This window comes from Nicotiana tomentosiformis, chromosome 7 (genome assembly GCF_000390325.3).
Source record: "Nicotiana tomentosiformis chromosome 7, ASM39032v3, whole genome shotgun sequence".
Lineage (NCBI taxonomy): Eukaryota > Viridiplantae > Streptophyta > Magnoliopsida > Solanales > Solanaceae > Nicotiana > Nicotiana tomentosiformis.
In genome coordinates this window covers 63,125,613-63,137,401 of record NC_090818.1, presented here as the reverse complement: position 1 = coordinate 63,137,401, position 11,789 = coordinate 63,125,613, and the positions used below count along the sequence as shown (strand labels likewise).

General features: G+C 38.3%; 2 protein-coding genes across 2 annotated transcripts; both read right to left on the bottom strand.

Annotated features, from left to right (window-relative positions):
- Positions 1 to 260: 260 nt before the first annotated feature.
- On the bottom strand, positions 261 to 1,800 carry LOC138895682 (uncharacterized). The gene is made up of 4 exons (XM_070180400.1): positions 1,762 to 1,800; positions 1,496 to 1,595; positions 1,201 to 1,382; positions 261 to 881 (listed from the first exon to the last, which is right to left on the bottom strand). Exons 1-4 carry the CDS (start codon positions 1,798 to 1,800, stop codon positions 261 to 263), a joined length of 942 nt encoding a protein of 313 aa, XP_070036501.1.
- Positions 1,801 to 3,820: 2,020 nt separating this feature from the next.
- LOC104085143 (protein SMAX1-LIKE 3-like) lies at positions 3,821 to 7,624 on the bottom strand. The gene is made up of 3 exons (XM_009589109.4): positions 5,846 to 7,624; positions 5,074 to 5,302; positions 3,821 to 4,993 (listed from the first exon to the last, which is right to left on the bottom strand). Exons 1-3 carry the CDS (start codon positions 7,045 to 7,047, stop codon positions 3,884 to 3,886), a joined length of 2,541 nt encoding a protein of 846 aa, XP_009587404.1. The 5' UTR covers positions 7,048 to 7,624; the 3' UTR covers positions 3,821 to 3,883.
- Positions 7,625 to 11,789: the final 4,165 nt, after the last annotated feature.

The window sequence follows — 11,789 nt, the reverse complement described above, 5'->3', positions numbered from 1 at the left end:
TATTATAATTAAACTCTTTTTTGGTAGATAATATGCAAGTCTAACCAGGTCTTGGTCAAAGATTGACCGATTTCCGACCGACATCGGTCAAAATCTTTATGTGTATCAAATGTAGCAGTGTTTCTTTATTGTGGGACCACTTTTTCCGACCGATGGCGGTCGGTATCTTTGTGTGAAATTTTTTCTTTGACTTTTGTGACCAATTTAACTATTTTCGACCGATTTCGGTCGGTATGTTGTGGACGGGTTTTGGCAGTTTTCTAGTAGTTTTTAGCCTTTGCAATTTCAGCGTTATGGTCAAAACCCTCTTGTCTAGCTTCAGTCAAAGTCTCAAAGAGAGTATTCAAGAAAGCCCAACTAACACCAAGTGTTAACTGGTCTTCAAGGGCCTCGTAATCCTTCTCCCACTGCTCAATTTCAGTTTTCAACTCTTCTTTTTCTGCTTCTGAAGCTTTATAAGATGTCTTCAAAGGAGCAAGAGAACTCTCAAGGAACTGAATCTTGTCTGTTGAGGCACGGAGGTCTTCTTGTGTCTGGGTAAGCATTTGTACCAGATCACCCGCGTATGCCTCTTTTTGGTTAAGGAGCTCTTTCAAGCTTCTTATTTCTTCAGTTGCCTTGAAGTGTTGTTCAACGAAGAATGATTCCAATCTCTCCTTGCCTTTTTCGGCTTGATTGGAGGAAGCTTTCAAAACCGCTAGTTTGGCGGTAATTATCTTCAATTGTTGTTCTAAATCTCTCTTCTCCTCGGTAAGAACGTATTTCTCCGGTTGCAGGCCTTTGAATTGCTCTTTCCAATTACCAGCCTCAGTACGCAACTCAATTACCTGTTGATCCGTCCAAGAAATCCTTCTCATAAGCTTTGTACCTTTCAAATTGATCTATAAAAAGACAAAACAAGGGGAAATACGAATATGAAAGGAAGGAGAGGAAAGTAAAGAGAATAAAGATATACCTTGAGGGAAGAATGGATAATGTCATTCATCAAGGTCAAAGAACTCTAACCCTCAAGCTTTTTTCTTTCCACGGGACCAAGCAATGGTTTTAGCCACATAGCAGCTTGACTGGACTTTTTCAACAGATTCTTACCATTGGGGACTTCAATCAGAACTTTTTTTTATACCCCGTCTACTGCTAGAAGGCTCAGCTTCTTCACGAGGAGCAGCAGCGCAACCACTGGGTGATTGTAGGCAGAGAAACAAGAGGATTAACAGCGAGAGCAACTGACGTCATCGGAAGAGAGGGAAGTGGCGACTCTTCACAGATAGGACCAAACTCTACTTCACCCTTAAAACATTGGGTAAAGAACCTATCAACAGGACTTGAGGGGTGGTTATCAAGGTTACCAGCATCTTCATCAGAGATATTCAAATGGATATTCTCTGGCTCATCAACGAGACTAAAGGAATCGAACTTGGAGCGGGATGTTGAGAGATATAAGCTTCATCATTTGGAACCACGCGCCTTCTGACTCGTGGCTTCCTCACTAAGGAACCTTCTTCGGTTTCCTTTTCATCTTCAGAACCCCGGACTTCAGCATTCTTCCTCTTGGAGGAAGACACGCTGAAAATTTGTTCTTGTGTAGATGGAAAACCCTAAAAAAAGTAAAAACTATATGCATTAAAAGGAAGGAACAAACAAAGAGAAAGGAAACCATGGGGAAAAAAAGTTACCGTGAGTCTTCACTTTTCATCCAAATTTATGTGAAAGAAATTTCCAGGATCTCTTATCCATGGGAGCAGTGGTCAATATTTTTTCTACCCAAGCACAGAAATCAGAAATTTCTTCAAAAACTTCCATGGTTGCTAAATATATGAACATACATTCATGTAAAGAAAAATAAAACATCAAGAAAAGTAAGGGAAAAAAAAGAGGAAAAATACTTACGTGCAAAGTTTTACTTTTAAGGAAAGGGCATGTTTTCATCACCCACTAACCCACGAGTGTGGGTAGCAATAAATCGAGTATACCAGCCATGGTCACGGTCATCCTCGGGGCTAACTAAAACTCTTTTACTTCTAGCCACGAGGGAAAAGTCTCCTTCACGAAACAATTTTTTGGAGAATATAAGTGGAGCAAGTGACAGAAGGTAAAAGGGGCAAAAACTAAAGCCGACAAGCAGCAAAGGCAAGCAACAGCCCTCCACACGATGGGTCCTATTTGACCGAGGCAAACATTGAAATAGCAGCACAACTCAATAATCACAGGGTCGATGGGAAGTTTAAACCCTAAAGTGAAAGGATAGGTGTAAGCAAAAGAAAAACCAACATGGTAAGAGGTGATTCTTTGATTAGCACCAGGAATCAATACTGAAAAATTCGGTTTCCAGTGGCATTCATGTCGAACTAAAGAAAGAAGTCCAGGAGTAATCAAGCTTTGGTAATGTTCAGCGAGGTTAAGAAATGCTATGGAAGAAACTTGTTTTTTCATAGCTTCGCGATCTCATACGAAAGAAAACTCTTGTGGGACAATCTCAGAAATAATAGGTTCACACATGGGTTCGTTCTGATCCCTTCCCTTAGAGGAAGATTTAGGAGTTAAGGGAGCTTTAGCCCTAGAAGAAGATGGTTTAACAGTACTACTTTGAGGAGTAGAACTACAAGTAGATAGTGAACCTAAACTACGGAGTCTGCCACCTAGGGGCAGTAGAAGGAGCAAGTTCATCAACGATCACCACTTTATGAGGGTCTGGCATTGAAGAAGGATTTTGAGAACGTGAAGACATCTTTAATGGTAGAAATACAAGTAAAAGATGAAGAAATACAAGAAAAAGTTAAGAAGATGAATGCAAGGAAGAAGAAAGAGACTTTTGAAGTCGAGTTAGATGAGGTATTTATAGGGGAAAGTAATTGTCATTAGGATTGATCATTATGAACTATCATCATGGAGCCGTCACTTCATGACTGATGCAGCCGCAGAAAAAACCTAAAAAGGCGTTGTAAACAGCAGAGCCAATTACAATGAGACACGTGTCTTGAGCATTAAGTAGATATGATGTATGTCACATCGGTCCTGAAAAGGCATTATGTTATTCGAGAAAAGGCGGCAAGGAATTTCCGCCATAAATGCTTACCACTTCCCGATATTCAGTTGAGAATATTCAGAAAGTATGGGGGAGGACTATCTGTATTGGTGAAAAAAGGCATGACACGTGGACTACTATCAAAGGCGACAAGTGGCACATCCAATCAGGCGAATTAAAGTATTCAAGAAGGCGCGAAAAAAATACCCACGGTGTTTCTTCAAAAAGGGTACCGGTCCCGCCGGCTGGAAAAGAAGAAATAGCAATGGAATGAATAAAGACCATAAAGGAGGAAGGTACATGAATCTGTTATAAATTAGGAATGAAAATCGACATTAATCGTGGTTACGAGGAATCTTCAGTCATTAATATTGCTATTACAATTATATATTGTAACTGGCAATCAAGGCAATTAATGCCAGAATTAAGTAGGAAAATCATTATAATTATGTACCCTTATGTAAAGATCTCGTCCTCATTTATAATAGCATCTGAAATTTAATCAAATATATGCAAGTATTCTTTTGCTTTATTCGAAAGGTTTTAGCCTCAATTCTAGGAAAGGTTATCTCAATCTGTCTTGAGTTTCCTTTCCTTGTTTATTATTTTCATTACTCTTTTTATTTTTCATATTACTAAGAAAGTGAAATAATTTTAGTTATCGGTAACCTGATTTCTTCTTTATATTGACTTTGACCTAGAAATCTATTTTTGGGTTAAACATTAAGTTTTGAGAAATTTCGAAAGGAAAAAAAGAGAATCAGTACTCTGTATTACTATCTAAACAGTGAAAAGATATAAAGCAAAGTGACAAGGAAAATTTTCTCAACACATAATCATACACATAACGTTTCTATTGTCCTACAGTTCTTGAATTCTAAAGATAACGCATCTATCAACACTTTCAAGAAGCCTAACATCATCAATGGACTGTTCAACACTTTCATGATCATCAATGGATATGTTTAAATCCAAAGAAATACAAGGACTACTTCTACTTTCTTCCATTGCTTCCCCCTTATCCTCATTGTCTGATCCATCTGTTGATTTTTGTTTAACAGGAGAAACACCTCTTGACCTACAACTAAAGCTCTCACAACTTAAAATGATTATGGCATCACTAAGACTCACTTCTTCACCACTTGAATTTGTAAGTTTTCCTCTTTCAATAGCCTTCTTCATTCTCCTTTGAGAACAATAGTCCACTTGTTCCACATCCTCCACGAAGAAAACTCTATGAGGATTTGAAGACACCCCTTGTGCAAATCTCTCAATGTAGCTGCTACTTTGTTCATCTCTTGACCTTTTGCTCCTAGAATATTCCTTAGCTGAATCCGTTTTTGTGGAAGAGAAACTGCTTAAATCGAACAATACGAAGTTCAAATAAGAACCAAACACAACCTTAGCCAATTCTCTTGCAATTTTCTCCTTGGCTTGAACATCATGACCTTGAAAAAACAACCAAGTTTCTTCTTTGGTTTCACAATTTCTTGAACATTTCTCTTTTCTTTTTATCATTCCAGACCTACATCGCAATATTGTTCCAGAAATTTCTCGGATGATATCTTTCTGCCAAGGTACTTTCTCATCCAATGCATTTGAAAGAATATTCAAGTTTTCTGAATTGAACTCCTTAAACTTTGGAATGTACTCCATCTCCATGATATCACTTGAGGAAGAAGAATTAGGTGTAGAGTTTGGATTTGAAGAAAATACATTTCTGGGGTCAGGGGACTCAGGGATGTATATTCTCAGACGCGCAGATCCTTTCTCCCTCCATGTCTGTTCTGGATCAAGAAATGGCAAATGATGGCAATGGTGCAAATTGGTATATTCTTGATCCAAGGAAAAACTTGTGATCATAGATGTTGAAGGAAAGGTCAAACTTCTTTCAAAAGTCTTGGTTTTTTTATGAGATGAGTTGCATATTGTATTCCACTTCTTGCAAAGCTCTTTGATTGATACACAGCTCTGAATGAAAACCACCAAAAGTTAGTATTTTTAAGGAAAAAAGAAAGAAAGACAGATTTGAAAAGGCTAAGGTAATTAACCTGATTATGATGACTATTATTAAGTCTTTGCTTCTCATCTTTAAGCCATGAAGGCAGACTTGACAATGTAGAATCAGTGTCTGAAGGTAAGCTTAGAACTTGTGCTTCATACTTGGCTGAGCAATCAGCACAACAAGTCAATATTTGCTTCTCCTGATCTTTACTATCAATAATCATCCCAGAAGATCCATTTTCAGATGCCTTTCTTCTAAGTTCAAGTTGTGTATCACTGATATACAAAAGTATAGACAGAATGAATATTTGAAAAAATTATAATATTGATAAAACATTACATGGTGAAAGCTTAGAATTTCTTTTTTTTCCTTGTTTACTTTCTCATACTTTGAGGAATTAAAGAGATGGCCGACCATAACGAAAGTGGAGGAAAAAGAAAGGAAAAGGAAAAAGTGAATGGTCAAACAACAAATTACCTAGAATGAGAAGAAGAAGAAGAAGAATAAAGGTAAAAGAAGATTAAGAAGTAATGCTTTTAAGGAAAATTAATAGAAATATAAAAGGGTAATACTTTTTCTACTTTTTCTTCCTTGTAATATTTTCAGCACAAGATTTTGGGATACTTTCTTTAGATAAAAAAGAACTCCAGGAAATATAGCATCAGTATTAGTATTTATTATGGTAGAGTTACTTAACAATGAAAAAGCAAGGGTAATGAATGAAAGTAAGAGAATGATATATCAAATGTAACAGTCCAACACGATGAAAAAAAAAAAGGAATTGAGTGAACTTATTTTAAATTCAGTATATATTTTACCTGTCAGAGTTGAGACTCAAGCCCAAACTGCTTGCAGGAATTGTAATAGGATGCAGGCCCCAAATAGATTCCAATGAATTATTACCAGTTCTGCATCTCATGTAAGTTTGAAAGGTTGCAATTCCCACAAGCCAAAGCTTTCCATTTTCTCCAATACTGCACACCAATCTCCCAAGTTCCATGATCATGTGTTCTACAGAAAAGCAGTAGCTAAAATTATTCCCTTGTCCACCTGAGTTATTGTTATTTGCCCTATAATCAGTAATCCACTTGAGATCTCCCAAGTACAAAACAACTCCTTTGCTCACTAGACTTTTCACAAGGCAACTCAACTCTCCTATTCTTTGCTCAACTTCTTCTCTTTGGATATTAGCAAAAGTTGAAAGAGGAACACTTATTAGCTTAATTTCCTTGTCAACTTTTTCCATCACTCCTTTAATCACCCCTTCCAAACTACCAAGACATTCACCAACTATCACAATAGCTTTCCTCCTTTTGTTCATTAAACTTTCCACTACACTCATCACATCCTCATCTTTAACAGGAAAAGAAGGAGCAGTTACTTTGTTGCTTGCTTTTAGTCCACCACTTTGATGATTTGAAAGGAAAACATGGTTGTTGTTCTCTTTGGGCTTACTATTGTTAAGAGAAGAATTATTTTGAGAAGAAAGTTCTAGAGAAACAGCTTGTTCCACATTGGTTTTAACTTGAGTACTTGAAAAGCCAGCTTCCCTCATGACCCTACTCACACTTGGATCATCCAAAATAGAGATAATAAGCTGCTCTAGATCTATCTTCACAGCTAGAAGAGGCTGCTGCTGATTCTCTATTGAACCTCTCCTCTGGTGAGCTTGAGCGCGCTTGAAGGCGGCCACAAGTGCGTTAGAAATGGAAGGATGTTGATGATGACCTAACATCATGGGGCTAGAAGAAGAAGAAGAAGAAGACGATGTAGGGAGGCGGTTGAGGGCGACGTTGAAGCAAAGCTCAAGGGCTTTACATTGGAGGGGATGAGAGTGAGACTGAGACTGGAGACATGCTGTTCTAAGTAAGCCAGGAGAAGAAGAGAGCATGGTGTTTGCTACATGGAGAGGAGTCACTTGGGCATGGCCGCGACGCTTAGCAAGCACCACGGCTTGTTTTACTATGCTGCCTGCCTCTGCTGTTAGAGCTTGCTGCACTGTGCAACCTCCACTTCTCATATTTAAACCTTGATCAACAAAGGAGAAATTAAAACAAAGCTGGAAATTTGGAGCTAGGGTTAAGGTAGACCTTGTGAAAGTCTTGGTAATTTCATGATGACTACAGAATTAAAAGTTTCAGACGTATAAACAAGCTAGCTAATAAATTAACTGATTTTCTTGGCTTATGACTTTGTTGAGTTAAAATTGGTCAAGAAGGGATTCAACAACTCTATAGTACTTAATATTTGGTAAAAACACAGAATCAGAGAAGGAGAAAACCTCTGAAGAATAGGTTTTGTTACTAGCCCTTTCCTTGGTATATCTTAAATGAAAGCTGAAATCTATACTAAGATTGTAGAAAGAGAAATGAGAAATATAAGGTTGGGGGTGGTGAAGGGGGCGGGGGCGGGGAGGAGTTAGCTTTTGTATCTTTTCCTAGTATTATTTTTTTCTTTTGCAGGACTTGAGGGCCTGTTCTTTTCTTGTGGGTGAGGTAAAATTTTGGGGTGGAAAGGTGATTTGTAGTGGAAAGTGGAATGCATGTGCTGACAAGGAGGAAGAATTGCACCATTACCAAAGGCAATTCAGCTTTACTTTGTATGTAACGCTGTACTAAATATGGATGGTGATATGTTTCTCGAGTTTCTTTCTTTTCTACTGATAAAATATTAAAATTATCTTACAATCTTCCACTGGTCCTACTAAAAAGAGAAGTTAATATATACAGTTCCGAAAACAGAAAGAAAATATTACCATTCGCTTTGGTAGAATTTGGTCATCTTTAGTTTAAATTTCTCGGTCCTCAAATAAGCGAAACATAAACCATCAATAAACAAAACATGAATCCAAGACCAAAAATCTAAAGTAAAAGAAAACCATTGTTTTGTAGTAGTAATATATTTCATGATGTATTTTATTACTTATCCTAGAATTCTTTATTCTTAAAAAAATACTATGGGTATTATATATAGCCTAAGTTATTTGAGCATGTGAATATTATAGCTTTAGCCTTACTAAAACGTTAAAGTTAACATTTTCTTGCGGGGGCTTCTACTATGAAGCTGTAACGACCTGACCGGTCATTTTGAATATCATGGCCTTGTTCCCTCATTTACTGCTCAATTTATGCTTTATAATTGTTTTATGACTTACCGGATTAGTCGGTTCGGGTCCGGAGAGAATTCGGAGTGAAATGAGACACTTAGTCTCACAATTAAAAATTTTAAGTTAGAAAAGTTGATCGAATATGGACTTATGTGTAAATGACCTCGGAATAGAGTTTTGATGATTCCAATAGCTCCGTATGGTGATTTTGGACTTAGGAGCGTGTTCGGAAATTTTTTTAGAAGCCCGTAGCTAAATTAGGCATGAAATGGCTAAAATAGAAATTTAAGTTTGGAAGTTTGACCGGGGAGTTGACTTTTTGATATCGGAGTCGAAATCCGATTCTGAAAATTTGAATACCTCCGTTATGCCATTTATGACTTGTGTGCAAAATTTGTGGTCAATCGGACATGAATTGATACGTTCTGGCGTCATTTGTAGAAATTGGAAGTTTTGAAGTTCATTAGGCTTGAATCTATGTGTGATTAGTGTTTTTAGCGTTGTTTGAGGTGATTTGAGGGTTCGACTAAGTCCGTATGATATTTTAGGACTTGTTGGTATATTTGGTTGAAGTCCCGAAGGGCTCGGGTGAGTTTGGGATGGTTAACGGATCATTTGTGGCCTTGGTGGGATTGCTGATATCTATTGCTACATTTTTCGGATTTTCTCTTTCGCGTTCGCGAGTGGGCCCTCGCTTTCACGAAGAGGAATTTCAGGCAGGCACGATTTAGTCTTCGCGTTCGCGATGGGGTCTCGCGTTCGCGAAGAAGAGCTGGGTTGTGCATCGCATTCGCGAAAGGAAAAATAGTGGGCATGGTTTTTGCCTTCGCGTTCGCAAAGGGGAGATCGCGTTTGCGAAGAAGGGCTCTCTAAAGCATCGCGTTCGCGCGCAATGTCTCGCGTTCGCGAAGAGCAAATGTTGGGCAGCACATTTTGTGCTTCGCAAACGCGAGGGTCCTGTCGCGTTCGCGAAGAAGAGAGGTCTAGACAAAGAGTTTAAGTTCTGAAATTTTTGACGGATTTGAGCTTGGGAAGAGGCGATTTTCGGGAGTTTTTCAAGAAAAATAATAGGGTAAGTATTCTCAACTCAATATTGGTTAAATTACCCGAATCCATGGTTGTTTTTATCATTTAATTAGCGAATTAAGTTGGAAAAGTTTGAAAACTTTCTTAGTTTAAATTGAAGATTTGAGGGTCGAGTTGGGGTCGGATTTTGATAAAATTGGTATGGTTAGACTCGTGATTGAATAGAATTTTGGATTTTATAACTTTTTGTCGAGTTCCGAGACGTGGGCCCACGGGCAATTTTATAGCTAAAATTCGGGTTTTTATGGATAATTTGCATTTTCTTATGAAATTAATTCCAATAAATTTAATTGACTTAAACGAATTATTTATGACTAGATTCGAGGCATTCGGAGGCCGATTTGAGAGGCAAAGGCATAGCAGAGTAAAGAATTTCACGGCTTGAGGTAAGTAACAGTTTTAAATCTGATCCTGAGGGTATTAAACCCCGGATTTTGGTATCATGTGATTATTTTGGAGGTGACGCACATGCTAGGTGACGGGCGTGTGGACGTGCACCGAGGGGATTATGACTTGGTCCGTCCCGAGAAAACTGTAAAGTTGAATAATTTATTGTTAGCTATATGCTCTCTCTGTGTTGATAAGATTTGACTGTAAATCATATTAGAAATCATGCTTAGGCTATGTGATAGTACTGTTGGGACCCACAGAGGTTGCGTACTTGTTGAATTGCCTACTAAATGCTAAATGTACTCAGTCTCAGTTTTTACTTGCACATTTTATCTTAGTCTCTGTTATTATTATTGATACATCATATCATTATTGTTTGGGCTGATTTCATGATTAATGAGATCCCGAGAGATTGGAGAGATTTATGACTGAGAGAGGCCGAGGACCTGATTGTGAGATATTGATATCATAGCACGTGAGTTGGCCGTGCAGATTCTTAGATTATACTATAGCATGTGAGTTGGCCGTGCAGCACGTGAGTTGGCCGTGCGGATCCTTATATTAAACTATAGCACGTGAGTTGACCTTGCAGCACGTGAGTTGGCCGTACAGATCCAGATATTTATATTATGGCATGTAAGTTGTCCGTGCAGATTATAGCGCTTGGGCTGTAGGAGCCCCCCCGGAGTCTGTACACTCCCAGTGAGTGCGGGTACCCAATGAGAGTGAGTGATGAGGGCTAGCAGCCCAGAGAGTGATGAGGGCTGGGAGTCCACTGAGTGATTGTTGTCCTAAGAGGTTGTAATTGATTTCCATTTGTTGTTGCACTTAGTTGCTATTTGTTATTTTTGTGAAATCTCTGAAAGATTGTTGATATATGGATTACATGAACAAAAACTGTATAAAAATTGATTTGACATTAAACTGCCAGATTTGATAGCATATTTTATTTTGCTGGAATTACTGGAAATGAACCATAACTGTGTAGCTCGTTACTATCTTCAGTTCCTTATTTATTATTGTTACTTGCTGAGTTGGTTGTACTCATACTATTCCCTGCACTTCGTGTGCAGATCCATGTGTTCCCGAACATAGCGGGTGTTGATCCTTTCGCGCGGTTGATTTTCAGGAGATTTTGAGGTAGATGTTGTGTTCCACAGACCTTGTCTCTTCTTCTCTATCTCTTTGTTCACTGTATTTGGTCTCAGACTATTATAGACTATATTTTCCAGAATTGTATTCATATTAGATGCTCATGTACTCAGTGACATCGGGTTTTGGGAGTATTTATATTTGTACTTGTGAGATTTCTCCCGCTGAATTTAATCATTATATTTTCAAATTTAAAAGATATGTAGTTTATTGAGATTAGGAGCCATCACGACGGGTAAGAGTTTGGGTCGTGACAAGTTGGTATCAGAGCCTAGGTAACATAGGTCTCACGAGTCATGAGCAGATTTAGTAGAATCTTGCGGATCGGTACAGAGACGTCTGTACTTATCTTTGAGAGGCTGCCGAACCCTTAGGAAAAATTTCCCTTCTTGTATTCTATCGTGCGAAATTGATTCAGCTTGAAACATAACTCTTTGAATTCATTCCATGCATTCGTATGCGCACGTGAGCGCTCGGTATCAGCTGTGCATCGCCGGGTTATGATTCTATGAACGAGGTTCAAGATATGTATTCTGTGTTTTGGTGATGGGCCAGTCTGGAGGACTTGAAGCCAGGTTTAGACCACATCTTAAGCTGGGTAGCTTCAGTTGTAACCTGTACATTTGGACTCATATGTCTGGTAATGTCCCTATGAGTGAAATTTATGGCTCGATGAGCGGTATAACGGCTTTGTGATGAGTATGATGTAACTGTGGGGTATGTTAAGACGATTTGAATGTGACGATAAGTGATTCCTTGAAATGTAAAAGAAGGCCATTGGGTGCTTTATTTTCGTTTTGATGTGACGTACAATCTCGAGTGTGAATATTTTGAAAGATCTTTCACTTTGTTAAATTTTGGGGCAAATTAATTCTCATGTTTTGTCAATGAATTTGGACTAAAGAAGAGTAAGTGATTGTGTAGTAATTGTGGTTGTGAATGGGTATTTATGATGATAATAGCTCGAGAAAGATAATCTTCGAAGAGACTTAGAGTCGGTAACATTCTGTTAGTTCCGGTACGACAGA

Excerpts from the sequence above, each read along its gene's own strand:
- LOC138895682 (XM_070180400.1), bottom strand. The coding sequence starts at position 1,800 with ATGGAAGTTTTTGAAGAAATTTCTGATTTCTGTGCTTGG. Across the intron at positions 1,383-1,495 it reads TGAAAAGGAAACCGAAGAAG|AGAATATCCATTTGAATATC; the intron begins GTTCCTTAGTGA and ends TTGATGAGCCAG. Across the intron at positions 882-1,200 it reads CTCTCGCTGTTAATCCTCTT|ATCAATTTGAAAGGTACAAA; the intron begins GTTTCTCTGCCT and ends GTCTTTTTATAG.
- LOC104085143 (XM_009589109.4), bottom strand. The coding sequence starts at position 7,047 with ATGAGAAGTGGAGGTTGCACAGTGCAGCAAGCTCTAACAGCAGAGGCA. Across the intron at positions 5,303-5,845 it reads TTGAGTCTCAACTCTGACAG|TGATACACAACTTGAACTTA; the intron begins GTAAAATATATA and ends TTTGTATATCAG. Across the intron at positions 4,994-5,073 it reads ATAATAGTCATCATAATCAG|AGCTGTGTATCAATCAAAGA; the intron begins GTTAATTACCTT and ends GTTTTCATTCAG.